General features: G+C 37.0%; 1 protein-coding gene across 3 annotated transcripts in view; it reads right to left on the bottom strand.

Annotated features, from left to right (window-relative positions):
- mcf2a (MCF.2 cell line derived transforming sequence a) overlaps nucleotides 1–17,358 on the bottom strand; it is a 30,252-nt gene extending 12,894 nt beyond the window's left edge. The window contains exons 1-14 of one of the 3 annotated variants that reach the window (XR_014208076.1): nucleotides 15,414–17,358; nucleotides 10,938–11,006; nucleotides 10,641–10,755; nucleotides 10,176–10,266; nucleotides 7,404–7,523; nucleotides 7,194–7,310; nucleotides 6,963–7,112; nucleotides 5,764–5,885; nucleotides 5,537–5,651; nucleotides 4,432–4,551; nucleotides 4,158–4,349; nucleotides 3,239–3,430; nucleotides 2,431–2,602; nucleotides 462–547 (exon numbers count right to left, since the gene is read on the bottom strand). Coding sequence is in view for 2 of the 3 variants with exons in the window: in XM_082177484.1 (XP_082033610.1) it covers nucleotides 462–547; nucleotides 2,431–2,602; nucleotides 3,239–3,430; nucleotides 4,158–4,349; nucleotides 4,432–4,551; nucleotides 5,537–5,651; nucleotides 5,764–5,885; nucleotides 6,963–7,112; nucleotides 7,194–7,310; nucleotides 7,404–7,523; nucleotides 10,176–10,266; nucleotides 10,641–10,755; nucleotides 10,938–11,006; nucleotides 15,414–15,507 (1,755 nt within the window). In the remaining variant the exon portion in view is untranslated. The remainder of the gene's footprint in view (nucleotides 1–461; nucleotides 548–2,430; nucleotides 2,603–3,238; nucleotides 3,431–4,157; nucleotides 4,350–4,431; nucleotides 4,552–5,536; nucleotides 5,652–5,763; nucleotides 5,886–6,962; nucleotides 7,113–7,193; nucleotides 7,311–7,403; nucleotides 7,524–10,175; nucleotides 10,267–10,640; nucleotides 10,756–10,937; nucleotides 11,007–15,413) is intronic. The other 2 variants (XM_082177484.1, XM_082177485.1) reach the window with 2 other exon arrangements.
- Nucleotides 17,359–17,360: the final 2 nt, after the last annotated feature.

The raw sequence follows: 17,360 nt of genomic DNA, 5'->3' as shown, positions 1-17,360 counted from the left end.
ACAACCGAAATATTTCAGTGAACATTTCACAATTGACAAATATATTTACTTTTTACGTTTTCTAAATACAAATAAAAATCACGATTAAATCACATTTTCCCATTTTTAACGTTTTAACGATCGTCAATTGTGAAATGTGTGATTTTTAAATGTATTTAGGATACAAGCAATGAAATTATCCTTAGCAAAGCAAAAGCATAATTTCCACTACAGACACTTACAATAAATCACAATAATACAAAAAATCATTTAAGATGTGAAGGAAATGAGTTTCAGACCAAAATTAAAGAATTTTACTGTGATTGGACAAACAAACATTAAACTAGTGAGAGAGTTTATTTTCTGCAGTTGAAGAAACATCCATATATTGTATTATGACATTGGTAGTACATTCGGACCATTGGTAGTGAAAGAACCTTGCGAATGCATTTGTAAAGACCAAATGAAAAAGTACTGCTTACCTTCCTGCAGTTTGGGCTTTTCCTTGATGTTCTTTTGCCTGGCAGTGGAAGGTCAAAGGTGAACTTTAAACTGGAATTAAAGTCTGCTTTAAACAAGAAGAGCAGGTGGATACAACACAGAATCAACACTAAATTGTACGTTTCAAAACATTTACAAGAAAAGCATCAGTCATTTTTTAAAGGTTGCATTACTAAAATAGACCAATGACTATAGCACTAAACATTAACATCCACAGCACTATGAACAATCAATTGATATTAATGAAGACATTCAGACATCTGACTTTGGAAGTAATTCAGAAGACAGCACCAGTTTATGACCTCTGTAAGTGAATCAAATCCACCCTAAAGCCCTTGTTTCAGCTACAGATCCTTCTTTACTTTGCGTTCCTGTCAGATCACTTTTGATGGGCTGTTATCCAGCTGTGCTGAAGATCACTGTGTGTCAGGTGAGCTCTGCACATCTCTATCGCTTCTTCCCTTGATCTCTCCATCTTAAAGTGCTTCAGCTCTCTAAAGAATACTGAGTGCCAGAAATCTCTCTCCTTTATCGCCTCCTTCACAATTAACTCATCCATAATTTTAATCTAAAATATATTATTTATTCTGCAATCCAACTTACTTTTTCTCAGGACTGGTTAGCGAACATATTTAGAAGTTGCCATGGTCACTAATGACGTATAAAGTTTAATGGTCATTACACAAAAAGTTCTGACAGCTGAGATTTGACCACTATTGACCAATCAGAATGAATAAAATGTAATCTTTGCATTCTGGGGTAAACAAAAAGTTATCCTTCCTAATTTACACAAAGGCATTCATTTGACTGTAGGTCATAAAAAAAAGCCTTTGTTGTGTGTCCCTGGAGTTAAAAATTATCAAAAGAGCTTTAATGTGAATTGAAAATACACCCTATTTCACAACTTCCCAGGAAGTCTGCATTATCCGCAGGGATTTATTAGTAAGAAGTAGCAGCTGTGTAGTAGGTTGTTTGGCTGCTGTCTAGCTTCATCTCTCAGATATGAAACATGTAATGCAGAGTCTTGAGAAGGATTAAAGGGATAGTTCACTTTGAAATTAAATTTTGGTATGTTTTAGCTTACCTCAAGGGCATCCAAGATGTAGGTGTCTTTTTTTCCGCAGTAGTTTCAATTTTGATATTTTTAGGTCAAACCGTTCTTGTCTGTCAGTCATATAATGCAGGTCTATGGTCACTGTCTCAAAGAGCATGCACAGAGTCCAAATTAAAACAATTCCCCATCGTCCAAATTAAACAATTCCCCATCGTAAGTACACATTGATGGCCCAAGACACGAAACGAGCGGTTTGTGTAAGAAAACGAACAGTATTTATATCGTTGTTACCTCTTGTACACAGCCACGTCCAAGTGATCTGAGAGCGCGGGCGGGTATAGATATATACACTAGATTTCGCATTGGCTATGGTTTCGTTCCAATGAACTGCAGTAGCCAAGGCGACATCTAGTGTATATATCTATACCCGCCCGCGCTCTCAGATCACTTGGACGTGGCTGTCTACAAGAGGTAACAACGATATAAATACTGTTCGTTTTCTCACACAAACCGCTCGTTTCGTGTCTTAGGCCATCAATGTGTACTTACGATGGGGAATTGTTTAATTTGGACGATGGAGAATTGTTTTAATTTGGACTCTGTGCATGCTCTTTGAGGTGGTGACCATCGACCTGCATTATATGACTGACAGACAAGAACTGTTTGACCTAAAAATATCAAAATTGAAACTACTGCGGAAAAAAAGACACCTACATCTTGGATGCCCTTGAGGTAAGCTAAAACATACCAAAATTTAATTTCAAAGTGAACTATCCCTTTAACTATTTATAAGATTGTGAGAACTCATGGCTGAAAACATATTGAGGATAAGTGGACATAAATCAAAGTATTTATTATAAAAATAGTCTTTTTCAAGGTCTTGTGCCGGCACATACCATGTTTTGGGGAGAAGAGGGGGGATTTTGAGCGTGGTAGGTTCTCTGGTCGAGGGGCCACCAGTTGAATTGGCCGGACGTGTTTGTGTGCCAGTTTCCTCAGGCAGTTCTGTCTGGACTGAATTAGAGCCTGCACAGAGCTATGCTTTTGAAACGTCTTCTCTATATGAGCCTGAAACAGCACAGACACACATAATTAGGCATTTACATTTATATACTGCCTAGAATGTAGCCAAAAGCCGCTTTTCCACCATCGGGCCAATACAAATACATCAGTCATTGCCTTGGTAATGCAAGAGTTTACAGATGGTATAAGATGTAAATAGCGACTGCGTTGTGAAGGATGATCAGATACTCTGCTCAAGAAGAAATCGCTTGGCAAGCTACTGAGAAACTGGCAGCCAGGCAACAGACAAGTAACCAATCCTGAGTGGCGATGTCACTACACCACACTCTATCAGCCAACCAGGCTGAGAATTCCTGGCTGAGAACAGTTTGTAATCTATATCTGGAACAGCATTATTATGGTTTCTAATAATATATCTGGAACTGTTCCTTGCCGTTCTTAGAACCGCTCAGCCCGAAGGAGGAAAAGCGGCTAAATATTCAAGACTGAGAAGTTACAAAAATCTAATTTTAGGAATTAGCCATTTAGAGAACCATATTGATCAATTGTTATTCTGAACATCAGCCAAATCAAATTCAGCTTCAATCAAAAGTTAAAATGTTAATTTCTGTAATTACTGTCTGTAGGAATTGACATCAAACAGCTGCTGAAACTATCTTTTCGTAGTCTGTCAGTATTCACCTGTATATAAGGAGTGAGCACAGATTCATTCTCCAGAAAGAGCACATCCGTGCCTGCACCGAGGAGAGGTGGTGCCACCTCCAGGAACTTCTCGATATCTCGAAGAGCTGACTGTGCACCCTCTTTAGACTGGAATTTATCCACCTGCTGATTGGCCAAGAGATAAGCGCCATCATCACACCACCGCTGAGCCTGCAGGACAAAAGATATTACAAAACCATGAAGATCAAGACACTGGAATATTGTCAAATATATACACAACCTTAAAAGATCAAGGTTCTTTATTGGCATTTATGGTTCCATGAAGAACCTTTAAAATAAATGGAACTTTTTCATTGGACAAAAGGTTCTTTATTATGGATAAAAGCTCTTTAGATTATTAAAATGTTCTTCACACTTAAGAAAAAGAAAAAAAGGCTATTTTAAGAACTGTTGTTCTATGGCATTGCTGCAAAAAAGTTTTGATTCAGAACAATATTTAAAATTATATCTTTATCGTTACAGTAATCATCCTTGTTGTGAAATGGCCTTTATTCGGCAAGGACACATTCAATTGATTAAAAGTGACAGCAAAGACATTTATGTCACAAAAGATTTCTTTTTCAAATAAATAAATAACATATCAGAGTTTGCACAAAAAAAAGCACATCTGTTTATAACATTGATATAATAAGGATCATGTGACACTGAAGACTGGAGTACTGATGCTGAAAATTCAGCTTTGCCATCACAGAAATAAATAATATTTAAAAATATATTAAAACAGAAAGCTGTTATTTTAAATTGTAATAATATTTCACAATATTACTGATTTTACTTTATTTTTTATCAAATAAATGCAGACACAAGTGAGCATAAAAGACTTTCATAACAGTAAATAAGATTCTGTAAAAAATAAAGAGGGAATGTGTTATCCCACCTCTTGAAGGCGACGCAGTAAGGTCAGTGCTTGTGTCAGTGAGTTGCTTTTAGTACAGAGGGCAGAGGTCAGGGTGTCACACTGATGTCTGAGTTCATTACAGCGCTGGATAATCAGAGCCATGGCATAGTGGTGCCCAGCAGCCAGCTGATGCCCATGCAGGATAAGAACCTGAGCCCGACTCATCTCCTCCTAAAACACACACTGCTGTCAGAAACACCAGTATATTTGTGACTGCATGTACAACATGAACAGGGTGACATGATGCAGCTACCTGCGCACGTTTTTCCAGACTGTCCAACTCTCTGACGGTCTGCTCTGTTTGGGACAGGGATTCTCCTGTGACACTTATCTTCCTTTCCTGTGCTCTTAATTTCTCTAAAGAGCACTCCATCTGACAGAAAGAGAACATTTGTTAAAATACCGTCAATGAATCTTACTATTATCACAGAAGGAAAACAATTATCAATCTCTCTTTTCTCTACTTTTACTCTTTTACTCTTGTAAGATAAATTGCTTGTGTTTGTTGCAGGGGTGTAGAAAAGAATTGAAAAGCAGGGCAAGATTCCAGAATTTGTAACTGAATAATTAATATAATGCAGTTTTACTATTATAATAAAAACTATCAGCATTTTAGAATTGTATTTATTTATTCATATTTATTTTTGCATGACTTCTGGCATCATTGGTTGAATACTGAGCACCATGTTGAATTCAGTGGGACAAGGGGATTTTGTGAATTATTTCCTCATACAATATATTATTTTAGATTTACTCATTGCCTGGCCATGTCATACTGTATAAACACTCTCAGGTACTGTTTACCATAATTTTGCTCCATATTATTCAAAATTAGCAAGACGTTTATAGAGTGTTGTGGGGATTACGTATTTTATAAGGCAAAACCCGAAAACGAGTTCTGGTTCCGTCGTCCCGAAGTCTTTTTTTATTTTTTTATGGGATTCTGGTTAAAAGCCTGAAATAAGGTTTGTGGTGAATACAAACTCAAGATATTTTCACCAGTGTTATATTAAATTCAGGGTTGGCCAACAAAAATATGCCATCACTGCAGCACTCTATTGCAAGGCATTAAGTATTATGCAATTGTCCTGGTATACAATGCCAAAACTAAAAAAATATAAGGTTCATCAAAAAAGTTATCAAAAAATTCACTTTGAATAAAATGCAAACTCTTGCCTTGGCAGATCAAAATTACCCAGAAGATGTGGATATGATCAGAATAATTTCATGATCTAATGCCAACACTGGCTTTGTATAAAGCATTTGTTTGTGAGCCAAGGTTGTATATCAGTATAATGTGATCATGGCTAAAACAATCAGAAGCCGTTTTCGATGTTAGAGACAGAAAGTTAGTTCACCTCCTGAAAACTGTGCTCATATCTCAGCAGTTGTAAATACTGCTGCAGTTTGAGGTGGTGTTTATCAAAGAAGCCATCAAAAGCCATCTCCATATCTGTGAGCTGAGCCAGCAGCCTGCAGGAACACATACAGCTAAGTTTGGAAACTTCAAAAAGTTCACATCATTTTGGAAAGGAACATGTGTGTGTATTTGTGACGCAGACAATTCGAGGATCAAACTCTATACCTCTGCATGGTATCCCAGTCCTGTGTCATGTCCCAGCGCGTGTCAGCGTCCGCCTCCTTCCTCGAAGTCTCCAGGTTAGAGAGTAGCTGCCGCCCTTCCCTCATCACAGATCTGATGGCATCCTTCACCCATGAATATTAACAACAACACTGCTATCATTGACATCACAAAATCGTGGAACAAAACAACAGTGAGAGCACAGAGGGGCTGGACAAACTCAAGAAAAGACTAGACAGGAGCTAAAAGTGACTGCAGACTGGGGTGGAATAGACCTTTTGTGCTCTCTTTTAATGCACTAAGTTCTGTGTACGCTAATCATAGTTTATTCCCGTAGGTTTGGTACATCAAATATTTTTGATGTTTTCCTTGGCAAAAGCAAGTGGTATAAACAAAGGACCGAAGTTAGGGTAGACCCCATGTTTAATCTGATGCAAAAAAGAGGCTGTGAGAGACTGTTTAATAGATTGTCCTGTCAAAGGTATTAGGTCACCTTTAACATACCCAATACATTATTTCTTCATTATTATTATTTTTGTCCATTTCTGACATGCTAAACTATTAATCATTTTGCAAATTCTTTTATAATGATTTTGCAGGCCCCTCTACTAACCTCATATTCATTTAGAGACTGGTGCACGATAATTGTATATTTATAATAATTTTTTTTTTCACCGCAGAACCATTTAAAATAAACTAGACAATTACAAAAAAAATATTATTTAATGAATATACACTATACTTTATACCCTACAGTTCAAAAGTTTGGGGTCAGTAAAATTATTTTTTGAAAGAAATTAATACTTTTATTCAGCAAGGATGTATTAAATTGATCAAAACTGACAGTAAAGGCGTATACAATGTCACAAAAGACTTCTATTTCAAATAAATGCTGTTCATTTGAACTTTCTATTCAAAGAAAACTAATATATCAAGCTTTTCACAACAAAATTAAACAGCACAACAGTTTTCAGCATTGATAATAAGAATTGTGACATGTGACACTGAAGACTGGAGTAATGATGCTGAGTAATCAGCTTTGCATCACAGGAATAAATTACATTTTAAAACATATTAAAATACAATTTTACATTGTACACCCAAACTTTTGAACAATAGTCATATACTGTACATGCTAGGCTAAATGGCTTTTGATGTTATTGAGAGCATTCCCTGCACACGAGCGCTTCATTGAGCTGTACCTTAAGTCTCCTGTATTTCTCGGTGTGTGACATCAGGAGGAACTCAATAGCACTGCACTCCTCTGATAACTGCGTCTCAGCCAGCTCTGTACCAAACGCCTGCAGCATCTGAGCAATGTCTTTAACCAAAACCGCAAAACTCTCAATGGCCTGTAATGAGCAAAGAGACTGCCTTGTCTAACAAGATATTTTTGTGTATTAAGTTAATATATGCATTGCATCATTCTTTACTGTTCTCAAGACGATCCAGTCGCTGTGGCAGTAGTCAAGAGTTCCTCCAAACTCTGAGGTCAGCTGGTTCTCATCAATGTACCGCAGCAGATCTGTGACAGAGCTGAGCATCACCACCTTAATAACAGACACACGTGGGGTCAGGGTGGTGCTTCAGTTCGCAAAGATTGTAAAATTACAAAGAATTTAGGTTGTAATAATGAGTCATACTGGCATTTTGAGCATGAAGTCCTCTTGACTAAAGCGGAAGCCGAGATCTGTGACGGTACGCTGGAAGAAGCTGGTCGGTCTCAGCACCAACACCAGGTGAAGGTTTCCAGGGAATGAGGCCTAAGACAGAGAGAGATGAAATCAGCCTGGCAGACACACAAGGACAGATCACCTTAAAGAGACAGATAAAGGCATGCTTAACCCTTAAAACATGATGTTAACATGTTTAAGAAATGCTGACTTCCATGGAAACTTTTTCCCTCCATTCATTGTTTTACTATTTTTCAATTGCCTTTAATGGCTTTTTGGTTTAAAAAAATGGTTTTACCTTCATCCCAAACTCAATGTTAAAATAAAAATCCATTAAAAACATGTTTTACATGTTTAAAACTATGATAAACAAAGAATGAAATATGCATAAACCATTTATTTAAATTCATTAATTTAAATTATTTCCAGCACAATAATTTCCATGGCCAAATAAAGTTAGTACAAATGCTAGCTATGAAATTAGTCTCAGCAATTCTCCCATTGCATTAAAAATAAATAAATAAATATGGTTACAATGTAATTTTCACCATTTGGAGTTCAAAGTAGACATGCAAAACTTGTACTTATTTTAAAGCACTTATATCAATCCTTTCCTATTTCCTTACAAAAATTGATGATTTGGCTTGCACGATTGTGCAAGTTGTACTTTTAACAGTGAGACTAACTGCTGCATGCTCTAAGAACATCTGAACATCTGTGAAAATGAGTTCACATGATCAAATGTCACAAATTTAAATTTAACATATTTTCTGTTGTTATCCATTTCCAGGTTTAAATCCCAGAATTTCAATGTGGTCTCCGACTTTTGGACCCCATTGTATATGGGATACATACAGTAGGCTAGCCTACATGAAATAAACCTAAAAAAAAAATGGTACAAATTCTAAAGTTCATATATTACTCATTGAATTGAATGTGATGTTACTCCATGTCCCGTAGGGACATAGACAGCACACATCAGTCACAAAGACAACTGACAATAAGTCTGGAGAGACATCAACAAGCTGTCAATCAAATTGATCAGACAACACTAAAACTAGTTAACATGATAAGATCACCAGTCTGTTTAGCTGCTCTCAGTGACATCTACAGTAACAACACAGCTTATAGAGAAGACATAAGCTGAATGACATGACAAGTATTTGAAACATATCGGTCTAACCAGCCTTATTTATTACTTTGACAACAGAAACAGGAAGTCGCGATAGTTTATCTTAGCACACTGAAAGGACACCACTTGACATTGATTCGTCCTTACGTATTCGTAAACATAGCATCATCTGCGACAATATTCACTCGGATTTCGCTTAAATTCCTAATAATACATATCTTTATAGGTTACGTGAATAAATAACGCCTTCGCTAGCATATACCCAGGACGAATGACTAAGCTAAAGGCGTCCGTCGCGCCGCAGTGTACCGCTATGAGCTCGCGCTGCCGCATTGAGCTCATCTAAACTTCAGTCCAACTCTTTACTGCAACTACTCCAGACACATTACCGTGGAGCGGCGGATCCTCGGGGGTCCTCGCCTGTAGTTCCGCTCACTCATAGTTATCGATGTTTTATGAGGATGTTTTAAGACCTCGCCCATCCTGCTGTGGCAGCCCGGTGCCCGGCGCAGTGGACGGTCTGCAGGATTCATCGCCGCAGCGTCGGGAGGGTGGCAGCACCGTCTCTCCTGCGGTCTCCTCACCTCTCCCTCGCCTCAAGAGCGTCATCATGTAAAAACCTGCGCATGGTTTGTGCTAACTCATGCATTCCCTTTGCCTCGCAGTGAGCTCGGATTTCACACACTGTTCTGCAAGCTGTTATTAAAATCAAACTTCAGTCAGAACTGCCGCATTTAGTTATTTATTCAGGCTAAAGCTCAGAGAAATGGGCAGTAAGCACATACTGTACTGTACTGTACTGTAACTGCACTGATGCACTTCAGCACCGCGGACAGCGACAATAGCAGTTTAGCAGAGCGGAGTAAATACAGGCGCGTGGTGCATTCAATCCCCAGAGGACAAATAAGGGTCAATGGTGCTCATTTATTCATTTATTGCCTAGCTCTATTAAGCTTTTCAAAACTACAATAAATATGCAATCAGTGCAAATGACTTGAACATCTACGCTGCAACTATTTTCACTTTCTGAATTATAAGTAAATGATGATGTTAGGATCATTATATTCAAGAATATCACAGATTTTGAACTTTTAGAAAAAATGCATCCTAAAAACACATCAATAGCCCCAAAAAATCTGTAAAAAAAAAAAAAAAAAAAAAGAAAAAAAATTATATATATATATATATATATTGTGTATATATATATATATATATATATATATATCTTCAGAAACATATTTGAAAACTTGGCAACACTTAAAACCTTTATGTATAATGCATTATAAAAGCATTTTTAATGCACCTTATAATGCATTGTTTGATCTCATGAATAATTTAACCACAGTTAGGCTATAATACATTATAATATTCATTGAACACACCTTTAGAAAGCATTAGGAATTAAAACACATTACAAACAACCAATTTCAGATGTAACAAGGAATCTGCATATATATATATATATATATATATATATATATGGTGTATTATTATAAAAAAATTAAAATAATAAATTATAATACAAAATAATAATAAAATTATCGTTCTAAATGACACTTCATAGCCTTTTGCTTCAATAAAAAAAATATATTATAAAATAAATCTCTCACCGCTATCCTTGCCAGTGCTGTTTTGATTGAGGTCCAAGTATCTAATCTTCGGTCTAAAATGATGATAAATTTTACACCAGGTTGCCGTGCTCTGAAAACATGTGAATGCATCAGGTATCACAGTAACTTCTTGGTTAAAAACACTCGCACGGCATTGTAAATATGTATAATGTATGTAAATGTACACTGGAATTTTTTGCATTGCAATATATATTTATATATATATATATATATATATACACACATTGTCTTACCCTAAGGTACTGACTGCATTGTGTCTACAATGTGACTACACAGATCTCTGCATATTTAGAAATCTAACAGTTCTGCATTGCCATAGTGAATTTGAACAGCTCAATTTGTGTAAGGGCTTTTGCAAGGCATTATGTGAAGAGAATACATAAGGGACTTTTGATGTACTGCAATGCAGTGAGATGGAGAGGCTTGTAAATATTAGACACAGACCTCGGGATCAGTGTGAGGTATGAAAGAACTTTGGCCAGGGCTTCTTCAGGAATGTCACTGAAAGCAGAGCATTCTGGGAGAGTGATGATGACACTAGAGTCCTCACCACATCCCCCTGGAATCCAAATAAACACATGAAATTATTACTAAGTCAAAGACAAATTCTGTGGCAGCTGAAATGTATCCTATCTCAAACATCTCATCCTAATGAAGTTTATCTGATATGATGAGACAAGCCATTAGTCCACATGTATAATGTACTTTACATCTCCAAAAAATAGAAAACAGAAACCCCACCTGATAAATAGGCCACTTGTTTCTCAATGTAGCCGGCCACTTCCTGCAGACTCACAGGCACAGTGACCTCTGAGGAGACATATAAATCACAAACATAAATAATACAGCAGCAAGCTTTAGGTCATGTTTCTGTGAGTTTGTGTGGCTTTGTCACAGTTATGTGAAATTTGAGGAGCAGCACCACCCAGTGTTCATATGTACAAAGTACAGCTCTAATTCACAGTGCTATATAAAATGCAAAAGTTATTATCCGTTAATGGACTCCTCAGTAATATTGACAACATTAGTAGTAAGTGGGAATGAGTCTTAAGCATTCATGCCTGCAGAACCATCAGGATGGACTGAAGCCATAGACGGTGGTTCGGTTTCCTCTGAGCCTCATCTCATGCTACAATACACTGAAAGTGGAGGTTGACAATAGAGGATGTGTTCAAATTACACATACAGCAACACTGGTCTCCAGTGACTTCACCATCAACTCACTTCCTGTGTCTGTGGCAAACAAAAACCAATGAATTCCGCAAGGGGAAACGCAATACGCTGTAGAAGAGATTGCTTATTTCAGGACTTTATCAAGTTACATAGAAATCAAGCTTCTTTTCTCCTACTATAAGGCTCCCCACATTCTATACTATAAACATGATAGATTAAAATAAAAACACACACAATTACATTTATGTATTCAGATGCATTTTTCCGAAATGACTTCAAGCAATTCATCAAGGAGTCAAACATATATTATATGTAAATATAATATACAATGTCAGGTTTATTTGACAACTGTAAGCAAACTAGAGAAGAGAAGAAATGTGTGTGTGAGTGCATTGGTTTAAGGGTGTGGGGTGGTTAAACATGCTATTGATCTTAAATATACGGTCATGTCTAGCAGAATGCTAACAAACATGTTGTAATGTGTAAAAAAAAAAAAAAAAAACTGGCAGGTACAACACTACTTAACCTATTATAATAAAAAATGAATGCTGACGTTAAAGTTTGATGAGTTTCCAACAGGTACAATGTTGCTGGGGCAGAGATGAATGTGAATGAAGTCCCGCCAGAATATTTAATGGCACTCGAGACAGTTTCGATAGTTTAAAACATTAAATACTGCATACAGTATATATACACCTCAAAATCTAAATTAATGAGACTTTTGGGACCATTTTTAACCAAGATAAATAAATAATTGTAGTCAATTTTAGTGAGATGTATTTAAACTAGACTAAGCTATGCAATGATAAAAATAGAGTTTAAGGTCTGTGGAAAGATTAATCATTAATCAAACTAATATATTTAGACATTTCCTATTTTTCATTGAGTCTGTTTAGGCACTAATAACTGGAGTAGCCTATTTGCTCATCGTTCTCTGTTTGTTCTTCATGTGACTTCAGGCTTTATTAAAAAACCCCAGCACTGGCCTGACACTGTTAACTTTAGGCAGCATCGCCCTTATAAAACAACATAGAAAACCACAGCTTACACTCCTTTGAGGGTGTGTTCAAGAGATTTCATCCAGTCTGTGCAAAATAAACATTCTGGTTCCGTTCATGTGACGTGGCATGTCTAAAGGCCCAATTAACACCATAACTATAAAGATATAGTTCTAAAAGAATGAAAGAAAGAAAGGAATAAAAGAATAGAGTCCACACCACAACTACAAAAATAACAGCACAGAGAACAATATCGTGGGAATCACATTCTGAATGATTTTTTCCAGCTGAACGATAAAAACATCGACAGCCAATCAGAATCCATCCTACTTTAAAGAGCTCACGCATTTAAAGCGACAGGTGACAAAACTGCAGAGCACGCAGAGTAAACAGAACGTCACGACATCGTAAGCTGGTGTGTACGCTAATAGTTATCATTAACAGTGTGAACGGGCCTTTACAGTTACAGCTCAGAAAGCTTCTCACTAAACAAACCTGTACTGCTTTACAAATCTAAGATTCAGTAACTACACATAGACTTTGATCTGTCCTGTAAGAGACAGGTTGTTTGTCTCATATACGCTCAGATTAAGACAAAACAAAGTATTTTTTGGTTTCAGTGATGCATAATTGCGTGTTGAGATAATTGTGTTTATATTTGAAGTATATAGTTTATATTTAAAGGCTGAAGTATATATTAAATGCATTAATGATGCATTTTGAGAAAGGCTGTTAATTCAAACTGTGCTGTTCCAAAAACAAAAAAACCTCTGAGAAGGCTAAATAATAACCATTTCTGATTGTTTCACAAACATCATTGTAGACATTTTTAAATGGGCTTGAATGTTAAGAGGATTATTGCATGAGCTTTTCTACTTTAAATTTAGAAAAGCACTAAACCACAGACAGTGACAACAAGCTTAGATAAAAAAAATTTTTTTTTAATTTTTTTTTATTTACAAGCTCAAAAGTATTTTGACACTTTAGTTACACTTACACCTGTATGTGTACACTTGGCTACCTATCAAGCCAAGTGGAAATATACCAAGTAAAACATTCCACAAAAAAGAAATGTATTGGTTGTCAAATGTTTGTGGTTAAAGAGATAGTTCACCCAAAAATGAAAGTTCTGTCATCATTTACTCACCCTCAAGTTGTTCCAAACCTCTGTTAATTTATTTGTTATGCTGAACACAAAAGAAGATATTTTGAAGAATGTTTGTTACAAAGCAGCTGATATAGGGCACCATTGATTTATGGAAAAAAATACAATGGAAGTCAATGGTGCCCCATTAACTGTTTGGTTACATTCTTCAAAATATCTTCCTTTGTGTTCAGCAGAACAAATACATTTATACGGGTTTGGAACAACTTGTGTAAATGATGACAGAACTTTCATTTTGAATGAACAATCCTTTTAATGTGATGAACTACACCTGACTTCACTAAAAATCATACAATAAAAATCACCTTGACAGTGAATCATCTGTGCCACTTGGCTAAATATTTTATCTATAATATTCATCAATTAAGTGTGGTTTAATGTCCAAATTATGTTTGGCATAAATGTGGAAGCGTCATGAATGATTAGCACATGTTAATTTCCATTTATAACATACAATGCAAATCAAAGCTTTTGTAATACATTTTAAATTACATTTAAATATTATCTTTATGGGATAGTTCACCCAAAAACTAAATTAAACCTGTTCATCATATAAAGCGATCAAGTCTCTTCAGAAAATTTGGACTAAACCGCTCGATTCATTTGGACTAGTTTTACAGTCTCTTTATTAACTTTTTGTAGCGTCAAAGTTTTAGTTGCGTAGACTGTCAATGGAAAGACAGAAAGCTCACAGATTTCAATCAAAAAGATCTTCATTTGTGTTCCAAAGATGAACGTGAAAGATAATTTTTGGTTGAACTAACCCATTAACATTTAAAGCCAGATCTAATGTAATGTGGTTGTGGGAATGAAGGGGTGAGAGTTCAGATCTGAGGATTAACAACACAGAGAATTCGGAACACAACAGTTTAGCTTTGAAACGGCAACTTAGAAAGCAAGTTCAGATTTAAATACACATCATCATAATTGTAAACTTATTGTGTCAAATATACTGAAGAATACTAACATCTGACTTTCTTTGAACACATTCTGGCATGCACCAGCCAGACATGTGTTCACAATGACTCTGTTGTTGTTGTGAACCTGTCTCGGCCTGAGAGGGACTACAGTTTCGTATTACACTGCATCATTACAACATAATAAACACCTTTCCACAGCGTTACTTTTCAACACAGACGTGACACTCACACTCACATAAAAACAACACCAACATGGAGACAGATGCCAATGACCCGAGCCACACTGCCAATGCTAATCCTGCTACAATCACTTCGAGGAATCCGAAGCATTACATAATGCATTATAGTAAATATTACATAACACACAACAGAATTGAGTGATTCAGACTTGGACCTTTAAATGCATTTAAGTGACGCCTGTGGAAAGACACTGGCTAAAAATGAAGATGCTGAGTCATTGTCTAAGGAACATCCTCTGGGTTTAAAGCCGAATTGAGAGACAGAGAGCAGGGCAGGGGGTTAATAATACCGGTGCTCTACTTTCTGTGTCTCAGCGTGCCTTGATTTTAAAATGGACAGTACAACTTCTATTTTCAAATCTCACTGCTGGCCAAAATTCACATTGTATGATTATAAACTGAAAGCTTACTGTTTAAGCCCATCAAAACACTCTTAATATTGAGATTTCATGGAAACATTATGCTTTTCAATAGAAAACTGTTTATCCATGCAGAATTCCAACATATGGTTCTGGAATTCCCAATGCATGTCATTACAGAAAGATTGAATCTTGCACATCTTTCATGCAGATTATCAAATATCAAATCTAGGTTATGGCCAAAACTGTAAATAGCATACATAATCCCAGCAATACCACATAACACACCAGTGAACATCCTGAGAACCTGCTCTCCTTATGTAAAAGTGGTAGTTTTAAAGATACATGTAAACATATACTCACGTTGCAGCGTGCTCTCCAGCTCCGAGCCTGCCTGCAAAAGGCTGTAATAGCCCTCCATGTCTTTTTGGGGCTGTTGAGGAGAGGCCGAGCCCATTCCCTGGCTGTTCCCGGAGAGGAGTGACTTGACTCTGGGCCTGTCAGGCCCTCACATCCTACTCCACCAAGGATTCATTTCACTACCTCCACAGATCCGATCCCAGCTGAGGCTCCACTTCAGTTCCGTGCCTATGAACTCCTCAAGTCACCTTGAGCAGGAGCAAGTGCATCCACAAACTCCAGCAGCACGGACAGTCCCCCGCTGGAGGAAACGCTATCTGGAAATATCTACTGTATGGCAAACAGCCTGCTGCAGCTGGTGAGCACTGCAATATCACATCTCAGCTTACAAAAACCACACACACACACACATAAGGGAGGGGCAGAGATGATGAGGTCCTGTCCCAAAAGTGAATCGCATTAAAAGGGTTTCCTGTCCACTGTGCTGGCGGTCTGCTCTCTTAAAACACACACCCCACACACTCCATCCGGCTGCAAACTCCTGTGAGATAGAGTGCGTCAGATCTGCATCGCTGTTAGACTCAGACTATTGACACTCCGCCAACTCCCTCCCCATTGACTTACTCCACTGTGGAGTTTAGACCCCGCCCACTGCTGATATCCACCCTCCTCATTGGTCGGTTTTCCCACATAGGCAGTGACTTTCTCACTGCTGTAAAGGATCTCTGCATGCTGTATTACACCCATTCTCAGCCTTACAAGCGCGCGCACACACACACACACACACACACACACACACACACACACACACACACACACACAAACAGGCAGGCTGTTCTGAATATCACTATTGACAGCAAAACTATTTTTTTCTTCCAAGACTAAGAAGTTTCATTGTTCAGAATACAGAAAAGTATGACGTGCGGGAAAATTGCACAAAGACAAACAGCTAGATGAATAAGAGGCATTGTTGACAAAGAACACACTATTTATGCTTCTACAACCACATCCAATGTCCATGAGAGACTACTGATTTGAAATAGCATATGGCATTACAATCTTTATTTATTTTACACATCCTCTCCAATTGTTGGAGAGCAGGAGAGATTAACTTTAACATCTGAAGACAAATAAAGGACAATACCACAAAAATAACATGGACAAGACATGGACAAGGAAGATTTTACTTAAGTTATCATTCTTTTTTTTTATTATGAACTTCAACTTTTACTCATGAACATTTTTTGTATTTTAGGTAGAAATGTATGAATGTATAATCACCATTATTATTATTATTATTAAGATATCAGTATTTACTACACAGCTCTGTGGAATACTTGATTCTGATTGGTCAATCAGGCCATCCAGCGGTAGGCCATGTTATTTCCCGATAACAACGCTGAAAAAAGATAACAGGCTCATCCGGGTTACTGAAGTCAGCAGCGCTATACGCTTAGGAAAGTTTTGTGTTTGGTGAGTTAATAAAATATATTTTTTTAAAAGTCAAATAAATATTTTGTGTACAGTTATTTAATTTCGTCATCCAGTACCGTGGACTCGCTCTCTCGTTTCATACAAACACAGCTGCTGCCATTTTGCGACTATTGTTTTGTACACCGTTGGATTATACAAACATAACAAACAGGTACGATTTTAAAACTTTAATCTCAAAACAATATCAAAATATCAAAATCAGTATCCCCATAATTATTTATGTAGCGAAATGCTAAGTAATAAGTGGTATGACTGTACCTTATCCCTTAAATGTCCATCTAGTTTGAACTTGCCGCGCTGCAACTGCTCTCTCCGCTGAAGCTTCGCGTTTAAAGACCTAATAAAATATTTCAACTCAGATCAATAGTCTGTGTATCATTATTTACTTGTGGCAAGTGGCCGTGTAATAACTAGGATAATGTGCATCCAGCCGGTTATTTCAGAATAAACCCATTC

The sequence above is a fragment of the Leuciscus leuciscus genome (genome assembly GCF_965113295.1).
Source record: "Leuciscus leuciscus genome assembly, chromosome: 8".
Lineage (NCBI taxonomy): Eukaryota > Metazoa > Chordata > Actinopteri > Cypriniformes > Leuciscidae > Leuciscus > Leuciscus leuciscus.
The sequence above is the reverse complement of the archived record's forward strand: the minus strand, read 5'-3'. Positions and strand labels throughout refer to the sequence as shown.